We start from the raw sequence: 12750 nt of genomic DNA on the forward strand, positions 1-12750 counted from the left end.
TTGAAAGCGCACATCAAAATATCAAATTAATCCGTGTCATGTATGCAAGACCCTCCGACACATCGTCTTTGACCCACTTGATCCTTAACTCGTCAAGTTGAGTATTGTATATACGTATATCATTTTCATGTAGTACAGATGTGCACATCCAGGTGATCATTACGTACCTTTATTACTGACTGTCAAGGAACAAGATGATTTCTCATAGCATCCTGCTTATACAACTCAATGTAATTTACAATACACAATTGGTAAACCTTGACTCCTCCTCAGTATTCATTCAAACATCGTTAACGTTGTTATTCGCATCAAGATTATATCCCAAATTCGGATTTTGTCTAGCTTCAACCGCAGCTAGACTCAACAAGTCAAATGTATCAAACCCATCTGTCTTCGATTTCGAGTTCGGTTTTGACTTGGTCTTCGATAGAGATTTACCATTCCATTTCGTCCTTTCGGTATCCTGGACCGTGCTCTCGCTCTTGCCATTAATGACGCTCGAGGAATTTGGATTCGCATTCATGTTAAAATTGGAAGTGAGGTCTGCAGTCGGTCTGGATGGCCGATCCACTATCGAAGTTGTCCTGTCAAAAGGCTGATCAGAATGAGGTATGGGTGCAGGATGGAAGTGAGGAGATCTATCAATGACCAAATATTGTCGTTCTGTGTTTGGACTCAGGACCAATGGTCTTCTAATCGGTGAATGTGAATAAGGTGGAGGTCCATTATTTCCTCCCATAATCCCTACATTAGGACTTTCACTGTATCGGGGCGCGAATGTGGTCGCATCCGAGTGCATAGTCATTGACGGTAAAGTGGGATTGTAACTGTATGAAGAGTAGTCTGCCGGAAGCGGAATCGTGGGGTACGATGAGGAGGGAGTAGCGTTCGACGCAATCTGTTGATGATTCTGGTATTGGAATTGTTGTCGCTGATACTCTGGACGTTGGTCTTGGTGTATCGATGAGTTATACAAAGTATCCATTTCACCTCTCATGAGGGTTGCACGCGGTGCCCAATATGAAAAAGGCCGATTCTGCTCAAGTCCGTTTAGATATTGGTGTGGTTGAGTATGTTGAATGGAAAGTAAAGGTGGAGGTATGAAGTTGGGTAATGCAGGAGGTCCAATACCCAGTCTGTTATCCATCCCCATTTCCATTCTTGAATCTGAGTTTTCTAACGGTATTGAAAATCTAGGAACAGGTGGATCAATTGGGCCTTGCATCTGTATAGTATGTTCGGAATCACGCTCAGACTTTTGATTGTCATTCGTGGGAATAGCAAGATGCTTTGACTCTGCCGCAGGATGGGTACGATTAGGATTTCCGTTCGCATTCACGATTGTGGGCGGATCAGACTTGGTAGAAAACGAACTATGTCTGGGGGCACGAACGATGTTCGCTTTTGGTGGAGGTCTTTTCCTTTTTTTGGGATGAGCATGTTCATCACCACTGATGTCTGGGGATGACCGAATTGTGTTTGCATCAACCAGAAGAGGAGGAGGCGGGGTGAATTGCATCGGCTGTGATGGTAGTGGAGGTATGTCGTTGGTTGATTCCACTAAAACAGGTTGACTTTGAGTTTGATCTTGGAGAGTACTAGGTAAAGTTGATAGATATTCATTGGTATCTGGGATCTGGGAGAAGACTGATCGTGGAGGAAAAGGGAATCTGGCTGGGATCGGAGGTGAATCAGACGGTAAAGAAGATAAAGCTGAACTTGAATCATCAACTTGTTCACCTTCTCCATTATGGGAAGACCAATCTCCAACTGTATCTCCATCCGAATCAACTTCTTTCAATCTCTCACGTTCGGGCGGAATAACATCTAATCGCTTTTCCGACAATTTGGGAATCTTTAGCTTGATTATCAAGTTGCCCAAATTGTTAGATTTCATCGTTCCTTTATTTCCATCAAATTGATCAACCTTACTTCCACCGTTTTCATCAAGAATCCTCTTCTTCCTTCCTCTTTTAGCTTTTGGTTTCTCCTCCCCTAGTTTCTCCACTGTTTCCTTTTCAACTTTGTCACCCAGTTTCATTTTCTTAGCTCGCATTTTTCTAGGTTTATGAACTATTATCTTATCTCCAATATCTTCTTCTTCTTCCGGTGGTAAATCAGGTGAAATGACATCTTTATCTTGATCAACTATTCTGATTAAATCGAACGGCGCTCTAGAGACATCTTTGACAGCTTTTTCCAGCCATGCTTGAACAGTCATCTCTCCTTCCGCCTCAGCTCCCATTGAGTACTTGATGGACTGTCTTTTGATCTTCCCTTTTGAATCGCCTAAAAGATGGGCCAGGTTCTTCTTTCGTATACAATTCGAACAGTTGCAGATATCTTTACACAGTGGACAGATGAAGGATCGAGACTCTTCGTCAAAGTCGAAATAACTGTATCTGCGAGAACGGATATACGGCGTCAGCACACATACTCGCTATGATTAGATTTTTGTAGTAAATGGGAAGCGAGATTAGTGAAAGGATGGCGATACGGGTCAAGGAAAAAGGGATGAAAGGATAATTTCAAGTTCCGTTTATCCTCTTGACTGGCAGAGATTTACCCAAAAAAGGGGTTTCAGGTGACGGGAGGATGCGGATGAATACAAGACGCAAGTGACGAGGAAAAGTACTTACCGCTTGCAGCAAGTCTCACAGAAAGTTGCTCGACAAATTGGGTTGACATTCCTGCACTTCATCTTAGGTTTATCTGATTTTCTTCTACATTGATGACATGGTTCACCCGGTAAAAGCTGAAGAGCGCACCAGTATCGGTATCAGCATAAAAGAAATTTCTGAGTCCAGTTTCTTCGAGATTACTTACTGAATAAGCGGATACACCCTCTGGTACTGTAATAACCTGTTGAGTAGGTCTAGCATCCATTTCAACCAATTCACCTCTTCTTCTCATTTCACTCCTTAATTCTTTTTCTAAACCTCTCCATCTTCTCCATCTGAAATCTTTACCTACACCACCTATAAATTCATCTTCGTCAGGAGGTATATCACCTCCTTTTCCAAAACCGTATTTCCATCTTCTCCATTCACCTTGTGACCATTTTGAACAATCTATATATTCTCCATCTGATATTCTCTTTTTCAATTTTCGATCACTTGGCATTTCGATACATGCCATTGTATGAGTTTTACCTTCAGGTGGTAATGAGATTATATGACCTGATCTGTCCAGTATAGGTATATCACTGCCGTTCTTGCGTTTCCTTCCTGGTGTAGGTGATGAATTACGATTACGGGTTTTCGACGTTGATGATCCTCCTGTTGCATTGATGAGACCTGAGCCAGAGCCTGAACCAGCTTGAAAGGAAGCAGATGGCTCGATACCCAGACCAGCTAGAATAACTTGGTTTTCACGTATACGACGTTGTCGTTCTGCTTCATCTGATATATGAAATGCCAAATGGACCCACATGACGATCATCAATAATTGGTAGAAACTGTCTGATGGAATAGAAAATAGAAGAGAAAGAGCTAGGGGTCAAGAATGAGCTTTACTTACAATTCTCTTCATCTTCCCCTTCAGTATCTGAGCCTACCGTAGAGTTCCTTTCATCCTCACTGATACTATTATATGAATCTTCTTCGTGACCTCCTTCCGTTCTTTTGAAATCAGGCTCGAGATCAAGATCGATATTGACCATCCTTTCTTTTCCTTTACCTTTCCTATCACTCAAGGGAGACAGACTGGAACCATTGATCAAATCTTGGACTGGTACAGATATGGTTGTGGGTGATGGATGCCGGCTAGAAGATGCCTGAGGGAACTCTTCAGATATCAAAGCCGACGCGTTGTTGGAATTCATTTTGACATGGGGAAAAGATGCTCTTTGTTGAGTAAGCAATGACTGTTTTTCTTGTTATTCCTCCTTCTAATGGGACATTTGACCTTGCGTGTGATCATACAGTATCTTACCTCTGGTGACCAACGAGATATGAATGAGATTTGCTAATGAAGAAGCAGAGGATCAAGGATGATGTCTGGTGATGATGAATTCACAACAACACAGGGGAAAAACCGTCGGGAAAAAGTGACAGCCGATGAATTACGTAATTCACACCTCCACTTTGGACGTCCACTGTTGAGTTTACTGAATCCTGCATATAAAATCATCTTTGCGATAGTTTGCTTGGACCTATTTGTTCCTCTTCTTCCTCTCTCATGTGTCTCATTTTCATCACGATAACAAGTGTACATCCGAGTAAGTACAGCTCACAGAGATGCCTCGAATTCAAAGCTGACAGCTGTACCAGGGTAGCACACTTGTGTCTACACTGTTGATAAGATGTCATCCTATCGCACCTCGATGTACGGCGACAGATTAGAGTCACTTCCTCCTCCTCCTCCAGATTCGAATTCCGGGACTGAGATAGACACCCCTTGGATCCCGCTCTCAATGCATAAACGACCTCAAAGGATATCCAAATGGCCTCAAGCCAGCCGACTGGAGATCAATCGACCTTTCGAAGGTCCTTCTGCACCTAGGGTTTTTCCTTCTCTCACTTCCAGCTCATATCTTCCTTCGGACCCATCCAGGCAGAGTCACATGCTTCAAGCCGCTTCTGATATGGCTCTGTCGCCACCTCAAGTGGATACGTGCTCCGAGGACTTGTCCAGATCTAGTGTCAACACTCCTTTCTTCCCACCTGCTTCAATCACCACTGACAGATCTGTCAAGGCGGAGAGGATGACCCCTCGACTTGGTACTGTAGAGCTTTCTCCTTTTTTACCTCAGCATCCTCATCTTTCGGTAACAGCCGGGCGACGCATGCATCCGCCACCTATCTCACAGCGACCTTCACCTTCCTTGCTCGGGAAAAGGAAAGCCGGTTCAGAATTAGAATATATCCCTTCTAATTTGGAAGTAGCCAGTTCCTCATCTACTTTAAATCAGGTAAAAGTGGAAGGAAGAACTCCTTCCATTGATGTCCCTGATATCAAGGCTGATGTCAAACCCAATATTCCAGTTCCAATATTGCCCATTCCCCTTCCTTCCAAAAGATTCAAGAAAAAACCCACTTCCAAAGCGGTATTGATTCCCGTAGAACAATTACCTGTCTTTGCCCTTCCTCCTATGCCAACCATTGACGATCCTGATTTACTCAAACAAGTTTTCACTCATCAGAGCTTGTTCGAACGATCTAGGGGAAGATTCGAAGATCCAATTGATAATCCTTCGAAACATTATGAAAAACTAGAACATGTAGGTGATAGTATTTTAGGAGTAATAGTCACCACTTGGTTGCATGAGACTAAACCTAGATTGACTATTGGTACCGCTACTGTAGGTGTTGTCTAACTCATTTGCTTAGATGAAATCACAGAAAACACCTAATTGACTCTTTATCCTGTCACAGAAATTGAAAGCGCATCTAGTATCGAACGCTACACTTTCTCATATATCAGGATTATACAACCTTCCTCAAAGAATCAATGGACATCCCGAATTATTACCTGTACTGAGAGCTCAGACTGACGTTAGAGCAGCGTTGATGGAAGCTTATATTGCAGCATTATACTTTTCATTCCCGATCGAAGATAGATTAGGTGAAGGGATTCAGATCATCGACAATTGGTTAAGAGAGATGTATGAGCCATTATACGATTTCTTCTATAATTACATGAAGAAAGAATGGGAACAACATCATTCAACCGTTGGATCAACAATCGATGGAAAAGTATTATTGGAAACAGATGCCGAGATTGCAAGGATCGATCATGCAAGTATTGGTATGTCTTCCTTAGTCTCAATGTATGCGTCCAATCAAGATAGAGAATTAAGATGGGAAGAAGAGAAATTAGAAACTAATATAGGTATTTTATGGAAAATCAAATGTACAGTTGATGGAATAGAATTAGGTGAAGCCATCAGACCTTTCAGAAAAGCTGCGAAGAACGTCGCTGGCTGGGAAGCTGCGAAGAAGCTCGGTTTGACCGTGAGTTTTTCAATTTCGATTAGACTTCGCTATCCGTTTTCAACAACAAAAATGCAGATAGCTGAAGGGGATGATGAGATAGGAGGAATAGTTCGCACACAGCGATCAATCACACAATCTCACAGAAGAGAACGATACTACCTACTTATCATATGTCCGAAAAGTATGACTATTTATCGAAAATCTATCATTCCTCTTCCACCCCATCATCCGCTTTTTAACATATGTGTGTATTACCAGAAAACCCTTTGTATAGCCCCTTAGCGGGATCGTCTGTGACATTGCATGTATACACTATACCAAACCCGGCTTTCTTCCCTTGTTACCGTTTCGCCAGAGCTAAACAAGCCCAATTAAAAATGATCCATCCCAGAGACTAACGTACAACAATTTACAGGATATTGGTATATACATTCCTTCCTTCCAGTAAACGGGTGGTCTTCTATTATCCTCCAAAGACATACAATATGATTCAAGATTTTGTGGAGCACTAAACATTGCCTGATATGCGTGCACTTCACACAAAGATAGATCTCATCCTAATCGATTTAGTTCCCTCTTTGTCTTGCCCAATTTCCTTCCTGTCTTATCCACGCCAGATTCAATATCATCAAGTAATTCATTCTGTTGGCCAATTTCCTGATGTATCTCTTCACCCATTTTCTTTTGTCTTTGTAAGATTTGAGATAATTCCTTTAATTGATCATCTTGATTATCGATTTTGGAAGATTGCAATTGAAGTAATCCTCTATCATCCAATGGTCTAGTTTCGGCAGTTTCCTGTGGAGCTTGAGGTTTGACACCGAATACTCTACCTTGATGAGGGAATCCACCAGGTATAGAATTGATTGATCCTCCACTTCCTCCTCCTCCGTTTGCAGAGGGAGCGAAAGCAGATGATGTATGTGACGAAAATGCTGAATTAGGATTCGAGCCTGAGTTTGCGTTTGAGTTCGATGTTGAGTTGAAAGTAGTTTTCACTCCAGCTTCAGCCATTCTTGATAAATTGGATTTTTCAACGAGTAACTCTTGTATCATTTCTTCTCTTCGTTTCTTCTCACCTTGACCCAAAGTCGAAGATAAATTTGAATTATCCAAAGAATCAGATAAGGTTGATATGCGATTTTGAGCATCTTTTAAAAGACGTTTTGATTCTATTCCACTCGATCTTGAAGAAGTTGAATCACCCATATTTGCTAATGCATCTCTTTTCAATAATGATGATCTGGCTGAACGTAATAACGCTTGAAGGGATGTATGTTCTAATAACCACGATGAAGATGTGAATGTCGTGGGCTGTTGAGTGACTGAAGGGATAGATAAGAAATCTTTAAATCCATATGAGGATCGAAACGATGAGTCTTTTGATGTTAAAAGGAGTGAAAGGTATTGTTCGAGTAATATACGTCTTTCGCGTATTAGCTATGATGGAGGGGATTGAGTTAGTACTATGAAATCGATGAAGATACCTCTTGAAATTTTTCTGGGTCCATCTAACCAGTCTCCATCCATGCAGACCAATAACTGCAATTTCATCGTATAGTAGCCGGCGCTCCATCGTTAATCCGTCCTTGACCTCTCCATGGCAGGACATCCTCGTCCCAGTTTTTTCACTAAATACGTTGCAACTCACCTTATCATCACCCAATCCTCTCCAGTTCCAAGTTTTTCCAGGTAATTTCCCGGGAGGTTCTTTCCCCACTGACGATTTCAATTCTGTATGTAGATCCAGGAAGTCTGAATAACGCCTTTGAACAGTCCATGTTCTAGTTGGAGTTGATACTATCACATCGAACCGAGTGATCAGATTAGTATACTAGTCATGGGCCCGCCGAGAAAGTAGAGGAAGATGGTAGGGAGCACGGACTGAGGAGGAAGATTGCCTAATTGGTGTCTATGACTCACTTTGTATCACATACACGATATGTGATTTTGGTAATTCAACAGTCTCAGTAGATATGATCTTTATATTTTGTATGTCCGACATTTGTTCTGCCTAGCAATTCGATCGCTGCGTTGGCAATTCCTTCTACTTTATACTTTCTACTGTACAGCTTATGTTATATATTCCCCCTCTCACGTGGATAAGTTATCTGATGAGATATGAAGTGAGTTCCAATGATGGTTTATCAATGAACGATTCACAGTCAATAGATACAACATCAACATGAATTCAAGATCAGACTGAAGGTGTTGGTTTTGTCTCAGACGTCATCGGTAACATCCGAGCACACATTACGTAATTTGATGCCAAACCTGCTCTTGAAACTGATCTAATCTGATTAGTGAACACATTGACATTTGTATATATATAAAGAGAGAAGAAGAAGAAGAAGAAGTGAGTTTAATATACCGTGGTTTAAACGAGACTACTTGTACTATCGTATTCAAAAGTCCGTTACTTTTATTGTCCTAAAGACATTACACTAAGGAAGGTTGACCAGGGAAGAAAGAGAGGCAGGATATGAACTGAAATTGTCCTAATGACGAAACGGTAGAAAACGACAGATCAAACGAGATTTGGAAACAGAGAATGCTACTTGTACTTTTTTTATGCTTGATAAATAGCGAAATTACCAAAAGTACAAGCATCTCCAGTACCAGTTTGAGGATTAGCGCAATTAAAAGTATTTTCAGTTACCTGTTGAATACCGATGAATACGGTATTGACTGAATTCGAATAAAATGATGCACATGCATCTACTGCTTGTTGTTTTGAACCAAATACTTGATTTTGATATCCGAATGTATCTATTGCGAAAAAAACAATTATAATCAAGTAAAAAACATATTAGCTTTCCGTGACCGATACTTGACTACTTAGGAGTCATGAAGATCAAAAATGAAAAATCATGAGAAAGGTTAGATGGGGAAAGAGAACCCTTACATGGTTGGTTCAAATTCGTTGAACAAGTTATGAAAGTACGTGAACCAGCTCTAGTTGGTGGTGAGGACATTCGAGGTTTGAGCACCTCTATAACAGAATCCCGAGGAAAACAAGTCAGTCATACCGAATAACTTGTGGGGAGATGGATAATGACTCACGGGTCTTGGTGGATTGTGCTTTAGGTTTTAATAATGGTAGACCTCTACAGCGCACAGCCATAAATCAGTATAACAGGTTACTGTTTGAACCCTCGATTTCTCCATTTCAGATCTCGGAGTATGTATACAGTGGATGGGTCATGGTAAATCTCAATTTCACTCACCGCTTGATCCTCTCAGCATTGGTATCACCCCTTTCAACAGCACCTGTCTTGCCATCTTCACTAATCGCACTATCGGGCCACCAAAAGTCTTTTCTGGCAGAAGCAGTGTCGGATGGCGATACTACTGCGAATCCTCTTTTTTCCACACCATCCTTCGTGTCGGAGTTGGAGAAGGAACCAACAACGAAGTCGGTCTGAGTAGTAGTGGTAGCTTCGTAGGACGGCGGAAGATCAGAGAGGACAAGGGCGGAGGAAGCAGGTTCGGGATCAGGGATAGGAGTAGCTAAAACTACGAAGAAAGAAAGCAAATACCCAAAAAGCAAAACACGGTTCATCTTGCCTGACTTAAAGATTGGTGGAGTCAATACAGTATCTAAAAATGGAGTATGTAGTATTAATCAGAAGGAAAAAGAAAAGATTGTCCAAGTCGATCGATCAAGTCTGGTACTATCAATACTACCGATGAATAATTCTAGATGAAGCAAAATTTCACAGAAGACATTCTTCGTTTCCTCTCTTGAAAAAGACATCGTCCTATTTATACACATTTTTCCAACGAATTCAGTCCTTGAAATGAATAGTATCAACTCATCATTGCTTTATCTTGTCAGAAAGGTATAACGATTCATTTGGATTTATTGTTTATCGTCTTTCCTCAATCCTCAATAAAGCCATCTCTTGAGATGCTTTATGACCAGTCACGATATATGTCATACGATGTGACCATTGTCTTGATCTATTCCACCCGACAATTTTAGGTTAAGCTTGAAAAGAAAAACAGAAACCCGTGTAACATAGTCGTGCTATAGAAAACGGGTCACGATGACGATGATCATGTCTCTGGCATTCGTTCATTCTCATCGGATGTATCAGATTACTGTACATGCACCATGACTTTGTGATTTATACAATACATCTCATATATTATTGGAAGAAATTATTTTGGAAGGTGAGAAAGAATCAAAAGGAACAAAGTTCAATAGAGATTGATTGTTACTGTGTTATGTATAAACAAATGCAATAAATGATGTAATGCTGAAACCGACGAAAGGGAAGAAATTTGATCAATTCGAAAAATGAATTCTTGACACACTTTGTCAACCTGTTTTAACTTGTCACTTTCACATTTCCCACTCCGTTCGTTACTGTCTCAACATCATCTTTATCGTTATCATTCTCGTTCGCATTTTGACTTTGATTTGAATTTGAAGCTCCTTCTTGATCGTCATATCCATCAGGTCTCGTATCGTCTTCTCTCTACAACACATGTCACGCAATACAGATAATCAGTATATGACTGACTTATACTTCCCATTGGATCGATTATCCCGAATGACGGAGTAGCCGTGAAACTTGCTCGTGAGATGAGACACTCACATATCTAGCTAACATCCTACTGATATCCCAATCATCTTCACCTTCTTCATCGTCCTCGTAGATCTCACCACCAAACTCAAACATATCTTTACCTGTCATTCCTGTCATCTTACCAGCTGCTCTCTGTGTAGCCTTAGCCTTTTCGAACGCTTCTTGCTCAGCTGCCTTCTTCTCTTGTCGAGTCTTCTTCCATAAAGCGAATGATTCAGGTGTGACAGGTGTCAGAGGTGCTTTCAGCTTGTGTCGCTGTGATTGTGATATTCAAGTCGGATGTGTGAAAATGAAGACGTCGGGAGCAAGGAAGATGGAAGCAAACAAAATCGTAGGAAAAGGAAGTAATCACGTTAAAAAGAGTCAGCGAATCTCTGCCGAGGTGCAGAAATTGGCAGAAATGCTTGACAGATCTCTATAGAACACCAATGACTTACCTCTACTTCCAGGAAATCCTCCAAAGATATCTTATCTTTCTTCGCCGCTTCTGCTGCCGCTTTCTTGTCTGATTTCAACACGAATCCAGGAGGTAATGCGTGTCGGTACATGCATTTATCCCCGCCATTAGGCTATCAAATGTGAGCTAGTCAGTGAGATTTGGGCATATAAAGTAAGAATCGAGGTTTAAATGGGACATACGCATTCCCAGCTATAGAAGAGTACGATCGGTCAATATGATACTTCTCTCAATTGCGTTCGTGAGAATGACTCACAACCAACCATATTTCTTATCTTCAATTGCTTGAATAAAGTATTTACATACGATCTGTATTTATGTCCGTTATATCAGCGTCTGGATTGTCTAGATCCGATCTATCTCGACTGACAGACTCGGTGGACGAGAGGAGAGGAATACTCACATCGGTTGCGTTAGTTTGTTTACTTTCGTTTTGAGTAACAACATTTCGAAGTTTCTCTTCATCCCAAGTATCCATTGTATCTATCCGAACAAAAAAACAAACCAAGATTCAGCTACTACCTGAAAGCCCTCACACCTATACATTATTTCCAATAATGAGTACGTCGGAAACATACCTGCTGTCTTTTGCGCTCTGGCATCCTCGTATATATTAAGTTTTTCAACTTTTCTACCAACGTTCAAATCATGTGAGAATTTACATTTTGTACCTTTACGTCAAATATGACATATCAGCTTGAAAGGTCCTATTGTTTTCATCTCGAGGATAATTGACATTGACAAATTTACCTTTTTCACAATGTCCATTTTTGAAATATACACAAAGTACCTGAGATCGAATAATGTCAATTCACTATTTGTTGATTCAACCCCTTGATTATTTCCTATAGGTTAACTCACAGTCTTTGGGTCTGTTCGAAACCATGAAATATCAGCTTTCTATTTCCGAATTCCGAAAAAAATTTGAGGGAGAAGCTCACCTGTTCCAAAAGGTACTTTTTGAATTTGAGCATGACCGAATAACTCAGCTTCCATTTTCTTTTTAGCTAAAGCAGTAGCTCTAGCTTCATCCTTCTTCTGTTTTTCAGCTTCCTTGACTTTCTACATTTATTCAAACAAATTACACAAAAGAGATAGATGTCAGCTCGTTTTCGTTTAGTGAATGCGGAACATGAGGTGTGAATTACTAACGTCTGCTTTTGATTTACCTGCATCAGATTGTTGTTTCTGAACAGTTTTTATATACGCTTGAACTTTTGAAGATTTGTTCTTGTTCTTCATACCAAAAGTCTATACCACGAACAGACAAGCACATCAGTATCAACTTCACATTGCCCATATATCCAGGCCAGTATCAGGTGGATATGCGACGAAAGCAGTGATCAGACGACATGAGATTTACAACTACTTACCTTGTCATCTTTAGCTGCTTTAGGCGGCATATTGCCCTTGTACTCTTATTGTTTTCGAGTGCCGAGCAGGAACAGTATCGTTGTCGTCTATCGGTAGGATCGATGGACAGATCTGATCAAACGATCTTTCAGGTGATGTGCTGTCGTTGAAGACGATGAATGGCAAGTCTACTGTGGAATGAGTTTTTCAGTGGATGTCTCCTTTTTTCCATTGCCTGGCATAGTATAAATTCAACTCTCTTCCTGATATCTTTGGCGGCAAATCTGGCAACGGAAGGAACTATTATCAGCCTCACGACCCACCACGTGATTCCCTTGCCGTTATCAGGCAGGGTGATCAGTATTTGATTCCGGACATTACTGGTGGAGGTTGACGCGACTTTCTTCCT

The 12750-nt window shown here is 40.9% G+C and overlaps 5 protein-coding genes across 5 annotated transcripts; 1 reads left to right on the forward strand and 4 right to left on the reverse strand.

Moving 5' to 3' along the window:
- Window positions 1-280: 280 nt before the first annotated feature.
- IL334_000583 (uncharacterized protein) lies at window positions 281-3823 on the reverse strand (the record flags this gene model as incomplete). Its single annotated transcript, XM_062932349.1, has 4 exons — window positions 281-2402; window positions 2640-2755; window positions 2827-3401; window positions 3520-3823. The coding sequence occupies 4 exons, from the start codon at window positions 3821-3823 to the stop codon at window positions 281-283; spliced, it is 3117 nt and encodes a 1038-aa protein (XP_062788400.1).
- A 480-nt stretch (window positions 3824-4303) lies between these two features.
- Window positions 4304-6045, forward strand: IL334_000584 (uncharacterized protein; the record flags this gene model as incomplete). Its single annotated transcript, XM_062932350.1, has 3 exons — window positions 4304-5302; window positions 5376-5954; window positions 6037-6045. 3 exons carry the CDS (start codon window positions 4304-4306, stop codon window positions 6043-6045), a joined length of 1587 nt encoding a protein of 528 aa, XP_062788401.1.
- A 443-nt stretch (window positions 6046-6488) lies between these two features.
- IL334_000585 (uncharacterized protein) lies at window positions 6489-7941 on the reverse strand (the record flags this gene model as incomplete). Its single annotated transcript, XM_062932351.1, has 3 exons — window positions 6489-7376; window positions 7588-7736; window positions 7860-7941. The coding sequence occupies 3 exons, from the start codon at window positions 7939-7941 to the stop codon at window positions 6489-6491; spliced, it is 1119 nt and encodes a 372-aa protein (XP_062788402.1).
- A 564-nt stretch (window positions 7942-8505) lies between these two features.
- On the reverse strand, window positions 8506-9498 carry IL334_000586 (uncharacterized protein; the record flags this gene model as incomplete). Its single annotated transcript, XM_062932352.1, has 4 exons — window positions 8506-8705; window positions 8842-8928; window positions 9000-9043; window positions 9164-9498. 4 exons carry the CDS (start codon window positions 9496-9498, stop codon window positions 8506-8508), a joined length of 666 nt encoding a protein of 221 aa, XP_062788403.1.
- Window positions 9499-10270: 772 nt separating this feature from the next.
- IL334_000587 (uncharacterized protein) lies at window positions 10271-12391 on the reverse strand (the record flags this gene model as incomplete). Its single annotated transcript, XM_062932353.1, has 12 exons — window positions 10271-10420; window positions 10541-10786; window positions 10969-11100; window positions 11171-11180; window positions 11245-11297; window positions 11392-11471; window positions 11567-11659; window positions 11739-11778; window positions 11850-11860; window positions 11930-12050; window positions 12141-12239; window positions 12362-12391. 12 exons carry the CDS (start codon window positions 12389-12391, stop codon window positions 10271-10273), a joined length of 1065 nt encoding a protein of 354 aa, XP_062788404.1.
- Between the last annotated feature and the right edge of the window lie 359 nt (window positions 12392-12750).

Source organism: Kwoniella shivajii, chromosome 1 (genome assembly GCF_035658355.1).
Source record: "Kwoniella shivajii chromosome 1, complete sequence".
Taxonomy (NCBI): domain Eukaryota; kingdom Fungi; phylum Basidiomycota; class Tremellomycetes; order Tremellales; family Cryptococcaceae; genus Kwoniella; species Kwoniella shivajii.